This window comes from Electrona antarctica (genome assembly GCF_951216825.1).
Source record: "Electrona antarctica genome assembly, chromosome: 2".
In the NCBI taxonomy this organism is placed as follows: Eukaryota; Metazoa; Chordata; class Actinopteri; order Myctophiformes; family Myctophidae; genus Electrona; species Electrona antarctica.
This window is the reverse complement of record NC_136807.1, coordinates 15,942,411-15,966,968: the sequence shown is the minus strand read 5'-3', so window position 1 is coordinate 15,966,968 and position 24,558 is coordinate 15,942,411. Positions and strand designations below refer to the sequence as shown.

General features: G+C 44.5%; 1 protein-coding gene across 1 annotated transcript in view; it reads right to left on the bottom strand.

Annotated features, from left to right (window-relative positions):
• The window catches only part of mtcl2 (microtubule crosslinking factor 2), a 114,164-nt gene extending 91,531 nt beyond the window's left edge, over positions 1–22,633 (bottom strand). The window contains exons 1-3 of the mRNA XM_079514037.1: positions 21,357–22,633; positions 13,455–13,556; positions 12,446–12,568 (exon numbers count right to left, since the gene is read on the bottom strand). Of these exons, the coding sequence (XP_079370163.1) occupies positions 12,446–12,568; positions 13,455–13,556; positions 21,357–22,319 (1,188 nt within the window). The 5' untranslated portion in view covers positions 22,320–22,633. The remainder of the gene's footprint in view (positions 1–12,445; positions 12,569–13,454; positions 13,557–21,356) is intronic.
• Between the last annotated feature and the right edge of the window lie 1,925 nt (positions 22,634–24,558).

Genomic DNA, 24,558 nt, shown 5'->3' with positions numbered 1-24,558 from the left:
AGAAGATTGACTTTGGGAGACTGGACGGTAGAATGGGTGAATGTTTATTTCTTTTGTTCTTCATTTCCTCTTTCTTCACCCCTTTTGTCTGTCTTCGCTGCCTTCCTTCTTTCTTTTCACCCACTTGCTTTCTCTCTCTCTCTCACACACACACACACACACACACACACACACACACACACACACACACACACACACACACACACACACACACACACACACACACACACACACACACACACACACACACACACACATACATACGTACACGTACAGTAAATCCCTGTTGTCTGCTGGTTGAGAGATGCCATTGCTTTACAGTTACTTGCCTCATGGGTGTTCATTCTTAATGACCATTGGCAGAAGGCTCTCAGCACTTTATGTGTATTGACTGTGGTGTGTCAGCGCTACATAGTGACTGATTCATGTTGTGTGTTTAATGCTGGTTGGTTGGCGTTCGTGAATCGTTAAGTGTTTGTTAACTGGCTGTTAATACAACTGCAATTTTACTGCTTTTCTATGCACCTCTCCTCCACCACCCACCGCCATTCTGTTCGATTCTCCTCTCATTCTCTGCAATAGACACTCTCCTCCTTCTTGCTTTAGTGCATACTCACATCTGTCTCTTATTCTACACTATTCTCCTCGTCTTTTCACTCTTACTTCACTTCTTTAGGGCTGTAACCATCGATTATCTTGTTTTTGTAATTCTATTGATTACTCCTTCAATTCATTGAATTGAGAAAACATTTTAAACAACTCAACGTGAACAATTCCGATAAATTATTTTTGAATTAAGCTCTATTTTATACAGATCTACAACATCACAACGCCTTGGGCTTGTAGATTGCCTACTTTCACTACTTCAGAAAATTGTTTACTTTATCAAAATCCACAATGGATTAAATTGATTAGTTATTTTTATTAACTATTGCACGTACTTATCTCCTCTGCTTCTCCAGCTCTACCAACTCTTTATATACTCTTCTATACAGTCCTCCTCCTAAACGTCACGCTATAGGATATGTCATTAACATTCAGTTGACTGGTCAGAGACCAGTAACACAGCTACGTATATGGGAGGTCATTAACATTCTAGCAGTGTGCTGCAAGAGGAATTCTGTGTGTGTGTGTGTGTGTGTGTGTGTGTGTGTGTGTGTGCGTGCGTGCGTGCGTGCGTGCGTGCGTGCGTGCGTGCGTGCGTGCGTGCGTGCGTGCGTGCGTGCGTGTTAAAAACTCTAACACACACTAGATTAAAATAGTTAAAAAGTGTGGGCAAAAACCAGTAGACAACATCAGCAATAAAAAATATACGCCACACAGGCACACACTACCAACTTGCATGGTTTTTAACGAAGCAACGTTTTCGGTCATGTGGAGTAGACCTTGCTCAACTTTTCTCTTGATCGTGGTAAGTTCACTGAATCACTCCCTAACGGACTAAATTAGCCATTCACCACGCACACACACACACACACACACACACACACACACACACACACACACACACACACACACACACACACACACACACACACACACACACACACACACACACACACAATACCTCACTCCAGACACACTGCACTGCAGATGAACTTGCCAAACGCAAACAGTAATATCTTTCAATCAGCAGCAGTTAGCCATCAAAAGGACTCTTTCATGTGTTTTGTGTGTGTGTGTGTGTGTGTGTGCGTGCGTGCGTGCGTGCGTGCGTGCGTGCGTGCGTGCGTGCGTGCGTGCGTGCGTGTGTGTGTGTGTGTCAGGCTTGTTACTCCTGTGATCCAGCCTGTCAGCACTTATACAGTAGACCACACATGCATGTGGTGGTGTGCCACACAAACACGCACGCACTCACACAACAACAGCTGGTTGTTCTGGTCTGTAACGGTAGTATCCAACGACTTTCCTCCCTGTAGATTTTTATCTCAATAGTTTTCTTTTTTTTTCAAACAGCTAGTAAAACACAGCATCCCCATGAAGGATAGTTCAGTCAAGGGTAAGGGTGGCTTGCTGCTGTTGCAGAAACACTGTCCCTGTGAACAAATGTTTAACAGCCAAGGTGCAACCTGCCCTGTCCTGTCCTGTCAACATGTCCTTAATCTGGGATATACTTCTCTAATCTCCCTTACACACTTAATCCCCTCAACTACACATACTGTACACCTTTTCTATTAACCCATTGAGACCTGGGGACCGATTCTACAAATGGCTTCTAAACCCAAACAGTTTTCTGAAAAACGTGCGTTGCTATATCAAAGTAAAAGTCATACGATTTGTCACACACGTTACCGCAGTGAAATTTGTTCTCCGCATTTGACCCATCTCTTGGAGCGGTGAGCCGCAGCCAAGGAGCGGTGAGCTGCAGCCGTGCCGCGCTCGGGAATCATTTGAGTAGATTTGACCCCCCAATCCAACCCTTTGATGCTGAGTGCCAAGCAGGGAGGCATTGGGTCCCATTTTTGCAGTCTTTGGTATGACCCAGCCGGGGATCGAACCCCAACCTCCCAGTTTCAGGGCGGACACTCTAACCACAAGGCCACTGTCTGGTCTTCAGTGGTGCTCAAACTTGTTCGTGTACATATTTGTACAGATGTCAAAATGATATGTATTTGGCCGCCGACCCCCAATTCGGCCCATCTCGCCCTCCCTGGCGGGACTGCCAGAAGCAAAGATTTGAGTTGAAAATGTTCAAAAAATGTTCACGCTTTATAAAATAGTGCTTTTTAGCAAAAATCTAAAATGATGCTTTCCCGGTTTTAATGAGTTAATACAAGTTGTTGGCCTTTCATGTTTAATTATATGTACTGTACATGAGTCATATAGCTCCTTGTCACATTACAAACAGTGGTTTATGTCCCTGCCCTTGATAACTACAGTAGGATCTATTCTACGCTGTAAAATCCTGAGTGTGTCAGGTTCATTTTATACTCTCTGTATTTTGCAGTGACATGACGTTGTGCCGTTTAATGAGCGGTGAAATGCTTACAAAGGAAGGAACCGTTGTATAGGAAGTTTGACTGACTCGCTATTCATCATAAGAGGAGAAGTATGTGCAGAATCAGCTGTTAGCTGAATACACAGACATGGACTCGAGGAAATGTTCTCTCATAAGCCTACTGCAGCAGCGTTACTTAAGTTATGGGTCAGCTGCCAAAATTGGGTCAGTGCCTTAGCAGATCCACACATGGGACTAGGGTTTGAGAATGTTTTGTTCTCTTATGTTGTCCTTATTTCTTGTGTCGTTTGATGGTAAACTATTCATTAGAGTCAGACCGATATATTGGTCTGGCCGATACATCATTATATGACTTCATCTGCAATTATGTAGCCGATGCATGTGTCCTGATGTGTTTTGACAAAATATCAGACAAAACACTTGGAGAGTATATTGTATATGGCATCTACTATTCATTTACACTGTAGTCACTACAGTGTAGTGTATCATGTCTGTTTTTATTTGACCATATTGAGATAAAAGTCTTCCGTTTAATTGTGTAAATTTTAGTGCAGTGACTTGCACGCACGCACGCACGCACGCACGCACGCACGCACGCACGCACGCACGCACACACACACACACACACACAGGCACACACACCACTGTACACATGGTGTACAATACATACTGTAAGTCACACAAACATTACAACCAAGCAATAGGAAGTATGGACACCCCCAAGGAAAAGGAAACGAGGCCGACCTAAGATCCCCTGGCGCAGAACGGTAGAGGCTGAACTGCTGGAGATGGGTCTCTCATGGGGCACGGCACAACTGGTTGCCAAAGACCGTGATAGGTGGAGGAACATTATCGATGCCTTATGCCCCATTGGGGGCGAAGAGTAAGTAAATAATAGGACGTATACTGCATACTGCATAGTATGCACTTCTTTTCCCAGTAGGCTCTGTGTCCCCTGTGGGTTCTGTCTCCCTCCTGGGGGATTCTGTGAAATAATATATCTCCCTGCCTCTTAAATGGTTGTCTTCTAATTGTGCTGAGCAGGGAGTAATTATATAGCAGCTTGAACACCAAGATCAAATATAATATTCACACCTGTATTTCTATATATAATGAATAAAATGTTCTCCTATCTATATTCATGAGCTGACCTACTGTTACTAATACCTCTGACACTGTACTATGGATGGAAGACCGGATGGATGGAAGTACCACATGGATGGCCAGTTGTGGAGGTGTAATCTCTGCATCAATTCCTCTAACAACTGCTATGCATTGTGGGAATGCATTACATTCCATCAGCCGCTCTGTCTCTCTCCCTCCCTCTCCATTTCTATAGATAGCTAGATTATAGCAAGTCTCACCACTGTTAACAGCTGTCATGCAAATGGCACCCGGTGCTCTCTGTCCGTCTCTCTCTTTCACACTGATTTATATATAGGCAGGAAGCAGATTATGGATGATGTAACTTCCTGAAAGTCAGAGATTAGTGGATGAAAGTCAAAAAGGACAACAGCATCCGTCCAGATCTCTGTTATTATGTTTCTGGCTGGTAGGACTGGTACAGTACGTTGATCTGACATTTGTAGGATCAAAGGAACAAGTATGCAGTATGTCGCACTGCATAACAACAACAGCTGATGAGTGACTACAGCACTGTTTCCCAAACAGTGGGTCGGGTCGCAAAAAAAATAAAAAATGTATGGGTCACGAGCAGTGTTGGGACTGGAGTAACTACTAGGGTGGCTGTGGCTTAGGAGGTAGAGCAGGTCGTCCAATGATCCCTGGGTCCGTGGTTGGAGTCTTGCCTAAGGACACTTCGACATGTGGACAGCAGGATCCATCCTGCTGTCCACATGTCGAAGTGTCCTTAGGCAAGACACTGAACCCCACGTTGCCTCCAATGAGTCGGTCGGTGTGAGTTCGCCACCATTGGTGTGTGAATGTGGGAAGTGAGGACGATGGCGTCGACTGTTCGCCGCTTCACCTCCGCTTCACCACCACCTCCCTCAGGGGCGGCGGTGGCTCAGGGGTAGAGTTTCCGGATGGTAACCGCAAGGACGCCAGTTCGAACCCGGGCTCCCCCAGAGTTAGTGTCGAAGTGTCCTTGAGCAAGACACTGAACCCCTAATTGCTCCTGATGTGCTGGTTGGTGCCTTGCATGGTTTCCGCTGCCATCAGTGTATGAATGTGTGTGTGAATGGGTGAATGTAATGCACATTCTATGTAAAGCACCTTGGATAAAGGCGCTATATAAATGCACCATTTTTTTTTAAATGTATGAATGAATGAACCATTGTAAAGCGCTTTGAGCACTTGGAAAAGCGCTATAAAAATGTAATTCATTATAGTTACTAACGAGTTACTTTACGTAACTTAACTACTTTTTGTGGTAACTATTAAGGTAACTAGTTACCCTTTCCCATTCAGTAATGCCATTATAGTTGCTGTGTTTTCAATACCCACATTACATAATGTGATCAAAAAGAACCGTCTTCTCCTGCTAGTGCGGCGTCATATAAACTGACAGGGTGCGCTGAGGGCGCTCCCAGAGTGAAACACATTCCACATGAGAAAGAGAAAGTGGCTTTCACAAGGCATAAAGTCATCATAACGATGATGATTGGTCAACATTCCAATCCAGGGTAAGCCATTATCAGACACAGAGTTGGCCAGGTCTTGCACCATAAGGTGGTGGAACTCTATAGCTCTATTATATTATATGGAAAGCCTTACAGTAAGGTGGGAAGTCTGGTGACACACACACACACACACACACACACACACACACACACACACACACACACACACACACACACACACACACACAGTGGTAAAATGTAACAACATAGCCGCCCGTGTGAACCTCTTGAATAAATCTGCCTGAATTAACTTGCAACTACATAATTAGCAGTATTACAGCTAGTATTTTCCAGTTCATCTGGGCTTATCTTGTCGTGTATCATCATAGGTACATTTATAGCACAAGCAACACTATACTGGAGTTATAGTGATACACACACATGCACACACACTTATGACTCCTTAGGAGTGACGCATGCATGGAAACAACTTCCTACGGTCTGCCTGACACATAGAGCAGGTAGGAGGTTGTGTGCGTGTGTGTGTGCGTGCGTGCGTGTGTGTGACACACACACAGACACACACACACACACACACGCGTGTGCTTAATACAGCGAGAGACACACTGCACACAAGAGTAATGGCCAGTCCCATAGCAGCATACAGCTGTGTCTATCCTGATAAATGTACCGGATACTGTTACTTCCCACCCCTTACTCACAGTGTGTGTGTGTGTGTGTGTGTGTGTGTGTGTGTGTGTGTGTGTGTGTGTGTGTGTGTGTGTGTGTGTGTGTGTGTGTGTGTGTGTGCACGTGCGTGCGTGCGTGTGAATACTATTTTAGCAGGGGATATGTCTCCTTCACAACCAAGTTACATAAACACATAAACAAAGACAGAGAGACAGAGATAGAGCTTATCGTTGCTGTCGGGCAAAAACCTCTTACTTCCATATTCTAACTGTTTGTGTTTATTGGTAAATGATTGTCCTAGTTGAACATACTACACTACAGCATCACACAGAAGCATCACATCTGCAAGCTCGAAAGATCTGCTACTTGAATTTGAATCCTGAACAGTACCAGGACATACAGTATGTGCTTGACTTGGGAGACACATTTAGAGGAGATTGAAATGAAATGAAATGAAATGAAATCTATATTTACCCAGGGTATCTGGGCTAAGCTCAAGAACTTGTTTCCAGCCAGGCCCTGCTCATAGAACACATTTCATCGTAGTGGTTGATGCCTTGTTCAAGGGCATTTCAGCGGTGGTAATTTTAACGTGTCGGACGGCTGATTCGAACTGGGAACCTTCCGGTATCTAGACCGCGCCGCTATCCGTTCGGCCACCGCTGCCAAGATTCCATTCAGACCGTAATGTGTTCACGTCATGAGAAGACTAGCAACCGTTTCCTCTGTGTGTGTGTGTGTGTGTGTGTGTGTGTGTGTGTGTGTGTGTGTGTGTGTGTGTGTGTGTGTGTGTGTCCAGATGTCTTCTGTGGCTTGTGGGAACGAGAGCAGTGGGTGAGTGGAACAGGAAATAAATTCTCATAGTCTGTGATGGCTGCATGTCCCAAATTACGTGATCAATCACACGCACACACGCGTGGGCGCGCGCACACACACACACACACACACACACACACACACACACACACACACACACACACACACACACACACACTTGTACATACTGTACACACAATCAAACAGCATGTGATATATAACCATGTGGCAAACACACAATCAACCACCCTCTGTCTCTCATCCCCTCCCCCACCACCTGATCTCTATCTACTCCTCTCATTTCCTTCTTTATCTACCCATCCATCCATCCATCCTCTCCCTCAAGGAGTGCAAAGGCCATGTGAACTGTGTGTGTGTGTGTGTGTGTGTGTGTGTGTGTGTGTGTGTGTGTGTGTGTGTGTGTGTGTGTGTGTGTGTGTGTGTGTGTGTGTGTGTGTGTGTGTGTGTGTGTGTGTGTGTGCGTGCGTGCGTGCGTGCGTGCGTGCGTGCGTGCGTGCGTGCGTACGTACGCGCGCGCACAAGTCTGAGTATAAGCACTTTACTGGGTGTGACCATGGTCTTAAAACTCGGGCAGTAGTTAATAAGCCAATTAAACCTAATGCGGTTTCACTTTGTCAAACATGCCACACCAAGGTCAAATTAAACCACCTCTTATCAACTAAGTCAAAATAAAATCTAAAAATGTGGGTTTCAGAAATGTAGTGAATCCTACCATGAATGGTTTATGGTTCATCAAAGGCATGCATTAGATGTACTATTGCATGAAGTTGCAGTGGCCGCGGCGCTCAGGGCATGGCCGCTGGGAGCATGTGCTCATTCGGTGGACCTGCCCTTTTGGAGTAAATGCCAGTGTGGAGTGCGTGCTCACACACAGAGCATGTGTTGAGGCCCATGCCCGTTTGATGCGCGGGGGGTTAGAGCGTGTTCCTGGGAGACTAAGCTAGTGGTTCCCAACCTTTTCAGACCGTGACCCCCCAGAATAATCATAATTGAACTGACCGCCGGACCCCCCACCCTAATAAGCACTTAGTAGTAGACATACTGTACTACTAAGGTCCCGACCCGTGGTTAAGAAGCACTGAGCTAAGCATTGAGCTTGGCTCCCGGCCGGTATTGCTGCTTCCAGCGTTACAGAGAACCAGGTGAACTCGATGGGGATGAACAGTTCTGGCGATATACCACGACCGCCAGAGATTCCTTAAATAACAAAAATGGTTGGTGATCTAATCAATCCATATTGATTAGTTATGGATAATGTAGTTATGACATTCTGTGCTATGTCATTATGGCCTAAACTCCATCATGTCAGGTCGGTGATAAGGTTGAAGTCCTGTCCTGTGCTCGCTATAGTATCAGCATTTCTTGATAACGATGTCTTTGTTTTTTTAAAGCGTGAACCTTGTACAAATATAATTTCTCCTCTGTAGGAGGAATTATTTAGTAGCTTGCTGTTCGTAAGCGCTTCTGCCTGACCTCGGCTCGCGGAATGAATAACCGAGTTGTTGTTCATGCCGCCGGGTCAGAGCTTTGGGTCATAAGTACTAAACTCTGGTTGCACTGCCTAAATATAGTTCCTGACCTCTGAAGGAAGTGACGTCATCAAATGAAGAATGCCTGTCCTATTGGGGTCGCTACTGTAAGTGTAACCTTTGTTAGTTGAACTTTGTGAAACTATGGTACGTTGCCCCCTGGGTTACAGATAAGACTAAAAGTCTTCCATCTTGTCTCATATGCCAGAAGAACATATCTGGAACCATGCCTTTCCAACGCTTGCAAGATCTCTTCTCATGGAATAAACCCAAATATTATAACAAGACATTTTCACTTCGATTATTGATGTAAATAATTAATTGACTGTCAGATAGATATGGACCAGGACATTTTAAACAAATCTAACACAACACAAACAGCAGTGTAAACAATTAAAAACATCACTATCTTTAGAATTACTATTATTACATGGCTGCTATTGGTTATTTTTGTGGTGGTAACATAATATTTGGTACACTGCCACTGTACAATTACGACATCCATTAGACCAGTGGCTTTTCATCCACGTCATCCCTGAATTACATTGATACTAACGCCTTACGTTTATGTCATATTACGGTACGTGAATATGTAAATCTTTCCCCGTGAAGTATTCTGCGGCACCCCTGGACCCTATTTGAGAAACCCTGCATTAGACTGATCAACATTACAGGGATTATGACCAGTCATCACAAAGTCCCACAGGGATTATGACCAGTCATCACAAAGTCCCACACTGGGACTTTCCAGAACCACTCAATCAGAGTGGAGTGACACACAGATAGAAGTGTGTGTGTGTGTGTGTGTGTGTGTGTGTGTGTGTGTGTGTGTGTGTGTGTGTGTGCGTGCGTGCGTGCGTGCGTGCGTGCGTGCGTGCGTGCGTGCGTGCGTGCGTGCGTGCGTGCGTGTGTGCGTGCGTGCGTGCGACGTGCGTGCGTGCGTGCGACTTGCGTGCGATGTGCGTGTTAGGCCAAACACACTAGAATAAACACAGGACTGATTATAAACACAGACATGCACAGGCAAGAAAACAAAGATGAAGTTACAAGTGTGCATATACACACACACAGACAGTGTGTGTGTATATGTGTGCGTGCGTGTGCATTCGTGCGTGCATGTGTGTGTAAAGACACAGGAGTATTTTATGTACAGTGATTGGTATAAGTGAGGCTTAAACTGCATTCATGAGTGTAATGGAGTGTGTGAACCTCTGTGAAGTCATGTATCAGTATAAATACATAATAAGTGGTTGTACAGTGTACTGTATGTACAATGGCTGGTAACACACACACACACACACACACACACACACACACACACACACACACACACACACACACACACACACACACACACACACACACACACACACACACACACACACACACACACACACACACACACAGTCAGTTGGTTTAAATGACCCCCTTCACACTGCAGTGGAATCCCATAACACTGGCCCTATGCAAAGTAACACCAGTTGGCTCGAGGGCACACGCTGGCGTGCACCTCACATGCACGCAGACGCTCACGCATGCATGCATGCACGCACGCACGCACACACACAGCACACACACAAACAGACACGCGCGCACACACACGAACACACACAATGTGCCATGGTGTAATTTGACCTGGCAGTTTGTCTCTGCCCCCAGTAGCTAGGAGAAACAATCTCCCATGTTGAGAGAGAGAGAGAGAGAGAGAGAGAGAGAGAGAGAGAGAGACAGAGAGAGAGAGAGAGAGAGAGACAGAGAGAGAGAGAGAGAGAGAGAGAGAGAGAGAGAGAGAGAGAGAGAGAGAGAGAGTCTTCCTGTGGTTTCCTGGTTTACTGAGTCTCATCACTACTGCAGCCTACTACTACTGCCTATCTCCTTTGATTGATCCGTCTATGTGTGTGTGTGTGTGTGTGTGTGTGTGTGTGTGTGTGTGTGTGTGTGTGTGTGTGTGTGTGTGTGTGTGTGTGTGTGTGTGTGTGTGTGTGTGTGTGTTTGGTAATCGGCCCCAGTAATCTTTTTTACAATACACCAACACTTCTTCTGTCTTTGTCTATCTCTCTCTTGGATGATTACTGTTCTGTCGTTGCCATTCTCTCTTACACCCACTCTCTTTGATTTCCCCCTTTTTCTATCTCTCTTCTAGTTCCTCTCTCTCCCTATCTCTCCCTGTCTCCCACTTCTTATCCCACTGCTATCATGAACAATGATTCTCTCTTTCCTTTTCATTCTGTCTCCCATCGATCAAATTTCTATAACTGAATTTCTGTCTCCTTTTCATTTATATCCATTGCTCCCTCACTTCCACTCTCTTCCTTCCTATCATTGGTCAGTGAAGATTCAAATGTTCAAACAGCAGCCAATCCCTGTTCTCCCTAGATCGCTCTCTCTCTCTCTCTCTCTCTCTCTCTCTCTCTCACGAGAGAAAGACACACAATCACATCCTTCTTTCAGCTATTCATTCGTTCTATCTTCCTTTCTTTCATTTCCTGTGCTTCATTCATTTGCATTTCTTTCCATTCCTTTATTCCTGTTTTCTGTCACTCTCTCTTTCCATCTTCCATGTTAATTTTTCTGTTCTCTCGTCACTCTTTCCAGTCTGTGCTTCCTCGCTGCTGTCCCATGCAAACAGCTGGTGATAAAGTGAGAGATGGCAACAGCAGACTATGACATCACTTCTATCCCATCAGCCCGCCTTCTGTTCCTCTCTCTCCCTCCCTCGTTATGGCTCTCTAGAGCCAGACCCACATATCGGTTTGGCTGATATATCGGACAATAATTATTTGTTTGTTTTATACTGTACGTATGTGTTCGGAATTACACATTTTAATAAAAGTTTTGTTTTAATTGATTCGAAAAATCTTAAATCTTAAATATTGGTCAAAACAAAACATTGGTAATTGGTGGTTCTATAGGACTCTCCAACATTGGGATTGGACCCAAAAATGGGCTAGTGTTCGGCCTCTATTCGTCTCTCCCCTCTCCAGTCCTTTCTCTTTATCCATCTCTTTCACGCCCTCTCGCTATCTGTATCCCTTCTTTTCCTCCTCTCATTATCTCTTCTCCCCACTAGCTATCTTTCCCTCTCTCTCTTCCACTCTACCTCCTCCCCTCCCCCCTCTCCCTCTGGTCAGACAGCAGATAAAGACCACATTGTGTCGTGTGTCACATGGAAGCAGTCGGGGGAATGCTGTGAATTTACCAATGTGTAACTATGGCCCAAGGTCACCATGACAAATAACACAAGGATTCCCCTTTACTGTGTAGAGAGATTGTGTGTGTGTGTGTGTGTGTGTGTGTGTGTGTGTGTGTGTGTGTGTGTGTGTGTGTGTGTGTGTGTGTGTCAGAGCAATTTTGCAGTCACACATACAGTCCACACAGACATGATGAGACCTTCTGCTCTTTCTAACAGTGTGTGACCAATCATCTGTCTGAGTGTGTCCTTTTTAAATGGACGAATTCCCTTTAACCGCTGGCTCATGACTGCATGTCTATAACACAATCAGTCCGGAAAACTTATGAACACACGCGCACACCCACACACCCACACACACACACGCACACGCGCACGCACGCACGCAAGCACACACACACACACACACACACACACACATACACACACACACACACACACTATCATGGACAAATAAACCATTACAAATTGTATGAGCGCAAGGCCCCTGACATATTTGAAACCCCAAATGTATGTCTGGGCTCAATAGTCTAGCAACAATAACATGCTAGACTAACTCTGTAATGTGAAGGATGATCTGCACCACACACACACACACACACACACACACACACACACACACTCACACACACACACACACACACACACACACACTGACCTTGACGTCTTGTTCCAGTGTTCTGATCAGTTCCCCGTCCACCTGTCCCGTCTGAGCCACACGTAGAGAGCGCCGCTCTGCCTTCCTCAGACGGTACTGCAGTATACGACAAGTCTTGTTGGCCTGGGAAACACAAGGATTAAGTGAATTTGTGTTTTGTGTTAACGAGGGTCCACTATCAGTCCTAAAGAAATGTTACGAATGTGCATCATCATGGTCGGAAAGTTATTATAGCAGGAAACCAGGTTCAAATCTGGGGGTAGAAGAGGAAAGTTACATAGTGCTGCTTTACGTTGATTTAGTTTTCTTTGAGTTATCATTTCTGAGGAGTGCAGCTGGCATTGATATGGCTGGCCAAGGAAAACAGCTGCTTCAGATCTGCTTATATGGAGCTGATGGGGAAATTGGAGTGCACCATGTTCCTTCTGCATTATGGGGAGGGGCAGGGCTTTATTCGTTTGACTTGGATATTAGGTTTTCGAAGAAATGGGTTTTCTGATATTTCACTTGGTTTGCAATTTCATTAGGTAATATTAGTTAGTGTTTTATTGGTTTATGTTATGTGTAGTCTTCTTAAATGCTATGTCCTAACCTAGTCTATCGCCCTTTGTGTGACTGATCAGACTGATCACCGACTATATAATGTTCCACTCATGTCTCACTTTGGTTATGTCAGTTAATTTCCGTTTATTTTGCTTAGGCTGACCTAATCTATTTAGGGTCCAGAATAGATCTACAACTTCAACACGTTGCGACGCATTGAAGTTGTAGATCTGCTCATTTTGCTTTCTTTCTTTTTAATGTTTGAACATGTTCACCTATAATGACATGCTACAAATACTAAGGACACCAGGTTGTCTTATCTGTGGTTATTATAAATATTTAACCAATGAAAAGTATTAACAAGAGATTGTGATTGTGAACACAGGCTCTGTTTTCCATTTCCTGAAAAGTAAGGATATTGGACACTACAAGGCTTCCACCCGACAGCGATGATCATCATAATGACCTGTTCCAGCTGCTGACGTAGTTCCTGGAGCTGGTAGACATCCTCTTCCATGTACATGTCTCTCATCTCCAGCATCTCTGACCTCTGCTCCTCCATCTCATCCTGCACGTCACCCCAAGGGGAGAAAAGTGGGAGGGGAAAACGGTTTGAGTTATAATGGCATTTTAAAATGGTGACATTAGAGAGGCGTCCATAATGGGCCAATAGAGAATTGTTTATTATGTCATCACTCCTCATTATGCATCATCTACATTCTCCCCACTCCCCAGACCGCACTTTGAGAACCACTACCCAGGATTATGGACTACCTCCAACATACCCCAAGGAACCGTGCTGTTCACCTTACTACACTACTACCACCTTATGGTTCAACTCAAGTATGAGCCACCTGTTGCTGCTATGACACCTGAATTTCCCTCCAGAGATCAGTAAATCCTTGTCATATCTTATGGGATGCCTTGAAGAAACTGTATGATCACTGTGAGAAAGACGATTTAGACCTCTGGTTCTCAACGTGATGTCCGGCGGGGACCCTCAGGGGTCCTTGATGGGGATTCCAAGGGGCCCCCAGCTAAATGATGGATAATTAGGAACCAAATGGACACTTACAGGTGTGTAACTCAAAGATTTTACAACTGAAACAAAATGGCCCGAGAATCACATATTAGACCACATTTGGACCACGTACAATGTAAAATGTATACACACACTTGACCTGCACTCTCACACTTTCATCTGAAATGTTTTTAACAATGTACTTATGTAACCTCCATGTCATCAGCAGCACCCAATCAATCACTATGACTGTACATCATATCAATCAAATCATCTCCATAATGCCATGTTCATTAGTAGCGCCTCATTATGCTTTTGCTGTGAATCAACCTGCATCAGTTACTTAACATTTATAACGCTTACAGCTTCTCACCTACAGCCTCATCATTGACTTCAAGCCATATCCATGGTTTTGATAATTAGTATAATCATGATCATCATTATTGTGATTACTTCCTCCTTAGAGTGATGTACTGTACAATATAGGCTTACGTAATATCAGGTCAGTTAAAATAACCTCATTAATACAGATCTATATCTCTCTTTCATAACGGACATGAAGACACTGTCGCTGTATCATTCTTGTATTACATGAACACGGTGGTCATCTAAAGGTCATCAAGTATTCACTCAGGATTTGATGTCCAGGCGATTGTACATTTTCAACAAAAAATGAAAAAAAAAACCTGAATGGTGCTTCTTGTTGTATTGAATAATTTAGTTAAATAAAGATTATTATTAGAATTGTTCTTATGAATGTCTTGCTGCCTCACCAACTATTCCTCTAACCGTTATGGACAGTAAAAACATTTGGCCTAAATTGGCAATGATTGCCTGTTCCAAAAGGCAAAAGCAACGTCTTGCTCTGCCCCTCAGGACTGGCAGAAAATGGAATTACTTTTGTCTACTGCAATGAGCTGAATCATACATCACTAACAAGCAGGCTTATTACGCATATTAGATTATATTCCTCTATCTCCTGTGTACCACATGCAATAAGCTCTAATAACACCTTTTTCAATTACTAGTGTCTGTACTCCAGTCACTAATCAGTGAGATTAATCATGTCCATAATTGGAATAGTCTCCTGTGCCTCATTTCTTTTTTTAATTTCTTAGTCCCGAGTTTTAACAATCTGCATTTTAATATGTTTAATAAGTAATGAGTAAAATTCTTCATACGTAATTCGAACTTCACCAAATAATGTATGTCGCTAATTGTGTTTTTACAGTGTATGACATAAAAAAATGTGATGAAGATAAATAATTTATGTTATTTCATAATAACTTTCTTAATAGCCATTACTAGCCCTCGAGACTTTTAGGACTTTTACTGGTGTTCCTTTTTTGGGCAGGCAAAGATTCTACGATCTACAAGCTCACAATGCTTCAGGACTTGCGACAAGCTGTGACCTAAAATGTGTAGAGCTTAAGTCAGGGGTCCTCAACTAGAAATGCTGAAGGTCCACTAATCATTTTTGAAAAAGACTAAGGTCCGGTCCTATGCCACGCAGCGCGGGCCACGCAGCGGCCAGCGGAGAGCGGGGCTCTATATTTTTTAGTACAGTCACACCAAGGCAAGCTTATACAAATCGGATCCCCTCCCAACCAATACTTGAGAGTATGGAAATAGTTTAAAACATTTTTTTTTTTTTTGCCCAGGGTCCACAGAGAGGTGGTCCGTGGTCCGCCTATTGAGGACCCCTGGCTTAAGTGGTTAACTTCTAAAATGAAGGGAAGTGTCTCCTACAGGATGCATGGGATGGGGTTACTACTGGGTCACATAGCCTGAGGCCATGCTGTTTTAAGGCCCCGTCGCTGTGTGCGCTGCATTAAACTATAGTACTACTGGCATCCACTCAGTAGAGATGCGTACACTATATCAGACATATTATATCTTCTCTGTCGGGTGGAAACCTCATATGTCCAAAATGGTTACTATTCAGGAGTCTAGTTAAAAAATAGCTAAAGTAGCAGATCGACAAGCTCAAAACGCTGTATTTGGAGCTTGTAGATCTGCTACTTTTGATGCTTTTGTGTGACACTGTAGTGTGATCAAGTACGGCATTCATTTGCGAAAAGACAAATATGGAGGTAAGAGGTTTCAGCAACGATATGAATGCTCTGTTCATCATCTGCTGTCTGTAAAATTGTAGAAGGCCACCTTCAAACCTAAATCTATTTGACATGCACAAAACATGCACACAGCAAACTCCTCAGTCCTCATGCAGCATCAATTGAGCAAAGATTGTCCTTTATGAGTGCCTACAGTATAATGCATTCAGCCAGAGTGGTACTGAATCCGAATGATCCAATTATAGTATTTCACTGTGTGGGGCTCTTTGGCAAGCACTGAATCTAAAATAAATATGCATGCTTTGTCAACATACACAGAATAGAATTATTCACGGTACTGAATGGAGGTGAACTAGAACCCTTTGGCAAAGATCTGATAATGATGTATAATAACATAATGATGCCACAGTTACAATAACCAGTGGGAGGTAATCAAACATTACACCAGGGAGTTTGGAAAACACTCACACACTGTTTTTCCCCCCCATAAATTATGTTTGTCGTGCTATTACTGTGTGTGTGTGTGTGTGTGTGTGTGTGTGTGTGTGTGTGTGTGTGTGTGTGTGTGTGTGTGTGTGTGTGTGTGTGTGTGTGTGTGTGCACTGAATGTTCTCTCGTCTCTGCACCTCAATTTCATGCTAATGCAAATTAGGCTAAATCCCCAAATGCCTTATCTACGATTCTACACCCCCATGCACCCCCTCCTCCTCCACAGACGAAGCCTTTGTAGCAATAAGCCCCAATCAACAATTTATAAGGACAGAGCCTGGTGTGTAGTGAACAATGCACTATTAGCTGCACCAATTTGACAATGCACCATGGGAGAATGTGACATGGGAGCAAGCATGCACATATTATATAATAATAATAATATTAACTTTACTTTGTCCCTTTTTCCTACACAGTATATAATTGCTCTTCAACTCCTCACTTGCGTGCAATCGCTGATTGACCGCCGGGTTAAAATACAGCGGTCAGAATTGACCAGACTGGAACATTGAGGAATGTGGGTAATTTGCCCATTAGCAGTCGAAGAGGAAAACTATGTTCCCCAAGGCTAATTATTTAATCCATGGGACTCTTTCTCATCTGTACTTCCTTATGATACACATGCACTGCTGAACACTCATTAGACAATCGACTAACAGCAAATCAAATGCACAGGTTTTGAATGTAATGAGTTTACCTGCAGAGTTCTATGGATTATGTACTATCCTGATTCCTGGTATGTCTCTAACTCTCTTTGCACTATGTATGAAATGAAATCCTCTGCATCATATGAACTACTATTATTACTACAGCTACCACTACTATGGCAGTAGCTGTAGTAGCAGTAGCAGTAGTACGGTTGTAAACTATGGGCATAATTTACTACGGTGGAAAATATGGGTCAACGTCTGTGTGCATGCATGCCCATGTGTGTATGTGTGCAGGCGTGCATGCGTGATAAGAGAGAGACAGAGGCAGCAAAACCAAGAGTGAGTGGGAAAACGGAACAAGAGGTAGAGTGGGAAATAAAGAGAGTGTTTGAGTGAGAGACTATAGTATAAACACTGTTAGTGTGAGGGAGTGAGATTCTCCTCTACGTTATAAACAATTGATGGTGTGTGTGTGTGTGTGTGTGTGTGTGTGTGTGTGTGTGTGTGTGTGTGTGTGTGTGTGTGTGTGTGTGTGTGTGTGTGTGTGTGTGTGTGTGTGTGTGTGTGCAGCAATGGGTGTGGAAGATACAGTGAGCGAGTTAAAACAGACTGCAGCAAGCAGTCTGCACCAAGCTGGTGCTACTGCTACTGCTACATACCTGCATTATAGGCTAGACAGAAAGGATGAGAGGAGAGGAGAGATCGAGCGAATCACCACAGACAGGAGAGAGAGGGAGGGAGAGAGCGAGTTGGCCCACTGACCTGCTTTTTGCAGCTAACTACATATGAATGCGGGAAGGGTGGTTTCTGTTATGTGGTGTGATAAACCACGCATTCTGGTGAATGAACTTGGTGGGTAGATAGATGGTGTTAGTTATAGGGCTATTTGTAGAAAGCAGAACCCACACCGCTTGTTCAAAATCAAAGGTGTTCAAAAATGTTTTGGAACTTGGCCTGCGGTCACAGAGACGTTATGAACAATGCAGTACATTTGAGGTCAGAATAATATGCTCACATACTGGCAGGCACAGTACAAAGACTGCAGGCTCTCACATCCAGTATATTCATCTGGAAATAAAAATAGTGGACTTAAAAATATAATCAGGCCAGGTGAATTAAATAGCCCTATGGATAATATTATGTTGCCAAAGCAAGTACTTGCAATGTACAGCAGTGTAGATTGCACTGTACTATACGTTTATATAAGGCCAAATGTTGCTATTAAATGGTAAATGGTGCATTTATATAGCGCCTTTATCCAAGGCGCTTTACATAGATTGTGCATTACATTCACCCATTCACACACACATTCATACACGGATTGCGGCGGAAGCCATGCAAGGTACCAACCAGCACATCGGGAGCAATTTGGGGTTCAGTGTCTTGCCCAAGGACACTTCGACATGTAGACAGGAGGAGCCGGGATTCGAGCCGCCGACCCATGGATCATTGGACGACCTGCTCTACCTGCTCTACCTCTTGAGCCACAGATTAGACTGTAAATTCCATACAGTCCCAGCCAGCACGATTTCAATTACAATCACTATTAGAAGACAATGAACTGATGGTATCTGTGTGTGCATGCGTGAGTGAATACTACAGTAACAATAGACAGTAATGTGTGTGTGTGTGTGTGTGTGTGTGTGTGTGCGTGCGTGTGTGCGTGCGTGCGTGCGTGCGTGTGTGTCCAGACTCCACATCCATCTCTGTGTATAGGCTTGTACTTACACTTACGGGCGGTGCTCTAGTCTCAGGTTAGGGTTTTCCTGTCTTACCAGTTACCACATGCTTAGTTTATAGTATACTCTTTTGTATAACGGTGTCACTTGCAGAAAATAGCAAATCTACAAGATCAAAATATGTGTTGTGACTGAGTGTGACACTGTCGTACAACTAAAGTATAACTAAAAATCAGGCATTACTCTGTACCAGCGAAGTACACAGACCTGATATGTGATAAATCCGTTAATTCTAGAGGCTCCCTGCTGAGTGCAAGCCGCTGTAGATGCGTGTTTGCTATAATATTGACTGACAGCTGCATGCAATTAGTTGAGCTGTCATTTACGTGTTGCTAACACTAATCCTATGGGGTAGAAGCTGGGAAGGTACAGCAGATTGGTTGCCGTTGCAAATAGCTAAAACATCACATAGTGAAAGACAGACGGACGGACAGAGAGTGAGGGCCGGCTGAGGCTTCAACATTTCTGGTTAGCTGTTGATCCTTTAGCCAGGTGTTCCTAACAGCTGTAACAACACAACAGAAAGTAGCACAATATCTTCATGTCATGGCCTCCCATGAGGTTTTGGGTGGTCTCAAACCAGTAGCACCAACCAACACACATACACACGCATGTATACGAGCACGTACGTGTGTGTGTGTGTGCGCGCACAGTGCACACACACACACACACACACACACACACACAGACACACAGACACACACACACACAGACACACACACACACACACACACACACACACACACACGCACGCACACACACACACACACACACACACACACACACACACACACACACACACACACACACACACACACACACACACACACACACACACACAGCTAGAACTGTAAGCATCTAATCAAAATGTATCATCATGTGGATATTGCCCTCCACTAAACAAATATCCCAGGGTTATCTACAATCAATTGACTCAAGTCCTGTGTGTGGGGAGGAATCACTTGTGCAAATAAGGCTTTTAACCAGATTGCACCCTCAAGTACAGCCAAGACAATACATCAACATTTTAACTAACATTCAAATCCAGAGTGATTTATGAACGATTGAACAATACCTTGCTCAAGTGACAGAAGCTTGAGCTGGGAGCTGGAAACTCAAGCTTCCCAGTCAATGCATTTCTCGGCTGTAAACGGGTGACCAATTGGGACGGATTTGACCGAACGGCGAATGTTGGATGTCTCGGGGGCACCTGCGAGGCTGCTATGGCCCATTTTGACTAGGGGGATATGAGTTATGATTCAGTCCCTATTGAGGCATAACTGGAATGGCGCTGAGTCGGCTGAAAAGGACTTTGTAACATTCTGCACAGCGACTTGCTCGCCTGACTGCTCGCTGTGCAGTGCCTCTTGTGGCTCAAGTCCGCAGGAGTGCGGAAGTGACCAGGAGAGCGACACGTCAAATGATTGCCATTTGGTCACATTTGACCCAAGAAGTAACTATAGGCCATTTTGGGTGTGAAAGTGTTTAGTCCCAGTTATGCCAGCCTATTTAAACACTAGACCACCAAATCAGCCCAGTGTTTATGTCATATGGAGCAGGTTCTGTGGAAAAGGAGATACTGGAACGATTATACTGACACCCATTTACACAGTCACACACATCTATGTATGCAGATGCGTGTGTGTGCACAAAATTGATTGGTGATGTTGCAATGGTGGTGTTAGTGTGATTGTGAGAGTGTGACTGTGTGCATGTATAATCTTTGTGTGTGTGAAAGAGGAAGAGAGGGTGTGTGTGTGTGTGTGTGTGTGTGTGTGTGTGTGTGTGTGTGTGTGTGTGTGTGTGTGTGTGTGTGTGTGTGTGTGCGTGCGTCTGCAACTGTGTAATCCTAATCAATCACTGTGGGGAGTATAGTCTAGTGGTTGGGACATGCTAATGTTATTGATCATTTTGCCTTATAAATCACTCACCGAGAGCACATGGATCTGTTTGCCTGCAGGTAGACCAATACAAGGATCTGCATCTGCAAACTTGTTGGTGTGTGTGTGTGTGTGTGTCACGCCCTGATAATAACATGTTTCTTGGAGTCACTAGTGGTAAGTATATTACACATTAGGAAATGAACTCACTGGAAACGGATAGTAAACTGAAACTCCACCATGTTTTGGCTACTTTACTTTCCATAGCTCAAATAGGCCTATTACTATTATGTTCACAAGTTCACAACAGAATTATTGTTTTTACTTAATTCCAGGTTGGCTGCGGCAAAAACAGTATTCACACAATTATGCAAGACTGCATGACATGTCTTAATTGGCTAATTAGCAGTGCTTCGCTGAACGCGGTTGAGTTATGCATTCATCCCTATTTGTGTACACATGCCATGCACAGTTTTCACACATAGCAGCAGATAACGTAGCTCACGTTACTTACTTTTAGGTAATCGTTTTCAGATCTCAATTCCTCGATTTCCCTGCCAAACTCCTCGTGCATCCCGTCCATAAACTCCTCTGTCGTGAGGTCGGAGAAAGCCAGTGATGTACTGGCAGGGACCCTGCTGTCAAACGAGGTGATAGAAGATCGTTCGTCGCCGGGAGAGATGCTGCCTTCCCCGGTGTCCGCTCCCAGGGACAGTCGGTTCTTCTCGTCTCTCTCCGGGGCGTAGGTCTTGGCAGCGGATAGCCGGCTTGATCTCTCCGCCGACACGCCATCCTTGGCCGGCTTCTCCCAGTCCAGCCCGCCGCACCGGCTGCTCCTCGACTCGGCATCGCTGCTGGCCGCGTCAGCGGAGAGCTTGTTTTCCTCCGAGGCGCAGTCAGACAGCTCGGAGCTGCTGTCGGTCGACGAGAGCTTCCCGGGAGCGCAACCGGAGTCTTTGGACAAGTCATCGGATGCAATACTGGCGTCCGAAACCTTTCTACGTCCGGTGTTCTTCGCCGCTTTCCCACCCGAGCCCTTCAGGGATACAGTGGATGATTTGCCCGCTACTTTCCCACCTCCACCTTTCTCCGTCTTCGTGTCTTTCACGCCAACGCTGGCCGAAGTGCTGCGCCTGGAAGCGCGGCTACCCAGGTGGATGGCTCCCGGTTTGACGCTGAGGGTCGGGGTCCCAATCCCTCCCCGGATCTTGGTCAGCGACCACCCGGGTACATCCTTCGGTCTAGCTGGGGACGGTGCCCGGTTGACCTTCTTCTTCTTTTCGCCCGCAGGCTTGGCGGGGAATACCGACGAGGGCTCGTTCGGTTGTTGTTGTTCGGGCATCGTCTGCCGGCTGTCCGAGCTCTCGGTTCCGCCTCCGCTTTCCATTTTCTGCCGTTGGTGAGGCACCCTCCGTTCCTTGGGCGAGGCGAAGAGGTGAGTCGGCGAATTATGGACATCAACCTTTGTTTTTGTCATTCATTCCGCTTTAACGACCACGAGGAAAACAGAAATGAAGCCTCCCTGCTTGTAAGGAAGGGAGGTAGAAGTTGTTTGGATAAACAACTGCAAAGCAGCTGAGAAAAGACTAGGGATCCTCCTCAGATATTCCACAATGAGCCGTATGCAACAGTGAAAGGAATGGGAATCCAGACTGCAAAGCCGCTGGATGCGGCTCGCTCTTCCACGTTGTGTTGTTGTTGTAATGTATGCCTTGTTTTTCGGAGGAAATAATTCCGCTTTGTGTTGATATAGGCTTCCTTCCTTCCTTCCCTGTCGCTTGGTCGCTCCACTTCTCCCTTTCTCTGTAATGAACGACTCGCCGGTCAGAGTTGTGAGTGAGAAGAGAACAGAGAGGTAGTGTGCTCTCTCTCTCTCTCTCTCTCTCTCTCTCTCTCTCCCTCCCTCCTCCCTCCTTCCCTCATAGCAGCCCGCTATCTGAGCGGAGGGAGCGCATCCTTTCTTCTCTCTCCGCAGCTCTCTATCGCCATCATAGGCACAGACGCGTCACGCATGGAAAGCAACACATAACACAAGCAAGCTGGCCGCGAAATGAGGGATAGTGAATTCACTTGAAACTAGTTAAATCAGCTCCAGCAGACTTATGTGTTGGTTCCTAATATGGTGGTATGGTGTGTGTAGGCTACAATAAAAATAAATACAACAGACCTTCAACAGAAATTAATAAAATAATAGTAATTGGTATAAATAAAAAAACATTCGGCAGAACTAGGCTTTAAAACAAAGTTTTGCAAACCTTTCTTTTAAGTTCTATTTTCTGTTTTGTTGCTTGTAGTGGAGGAGCAAATTGTTGCTGCATGCTGCAAAGTGCAAACACTTTCTGCATGTCTCAGGTGAAATCTATCTCTTATCCAGGGATATCCAATCCCAAACTGTGGTGCACCCCCTGGGGTGTGCAAGCTGCCTATAGGGTTGTAAAAAATATTATCAACACATACATTTATCTGAACATTGATGTTTAACCAAACACATACCTCAGTCAGTTCACATTTTCTTTTCAAACCTTGCGAGAAGCATCTTAGGTTGAGTCTGTTGAGACCATGTGCAATCCTGCATTTACATAATTATAAACAGGCTATAGCCTATCATCACCCATCAGCTGACCAAATTTTAAAATCAAATAACATTCTCTTGTAACAGTACAGTCGCCTATTTGTGAGAATGTGTTGCCATGACATAGCTGGACTGCCTTGAGACCATAGAGAGAATGAATCAATAGCTTGATATTTGAACCTGCCATTTGGGCTTACGGTATGTAATTTTAGATGTACACATTCCCAAAGACACGGTTGGTCCAATGGGACTTGCTTTCATACAATTCCAGAGTTAATGTAACTCTGTGAGTTAAATAAATAGGACAGTACTGTCCTATTATAGAACATTATTTTTATACGAAGGAGCTGAAAAACAAGGTATTAATTGGCAGCCACCAGTCCTAATATTAGGATAGGATGGGTAAATCTAGGGACACAACCTACACATGTGCAAATAAAATAATACAACAACAAGGATGTGTTGTCCTTGAGAATTGTAATAGTTGTACGAAACTAATTAAAAAGCAATTCATGCATATTTCTCTTACATCTAAACTAAAATAAATTGATGTACTACTCTTGGTCCTTATGTAATCTCCTGTATATAATGACTATTACACTTCACAATTGTCTCCCTTAACAGAGCTATTCCCATCATCACTAATTCAACTAGTTTCCTCTTAGAGGTCAGTGTATCACTTGACAGTTGACACCATGTGGTACAGAGGGAATCTGTGTGTGTGTGTGTGTGTGTGTGTGTGTGTGTGTGTGTGTGTGTGTGTGTGTGTGTGTGTGTGTGTGTGTGTGTGTGTGTGCATGGGTGCGTGCGTGCGTGCGTGCGTGCGTGCGTGCGTGTGTGCGTGCGTGCGTGTGCATGTGTGTGAGTGTGTGCATGAGTGTGTATGTATATTGATGGTGTGCGTGGGTGTGTCACGTGCATGTGGTGTGTTTGTGTGACTAACAAAGTGGTTGAGAGGCACATGGTCCATCTAATGATTCTCTCTTTCTCTCACATCCCCCTCTTTATTCAACTTTCATTTCATCCCTCTTTTTTGGCCCCTTTCTATCCTCTCTCCACCCTTCATTCCTTCCCTTCTCTATCTCCCTCTCTCTAGTTGAAGCAGATGATCAGACAAATGGAGAAAATCATGAAGGTAATCTCG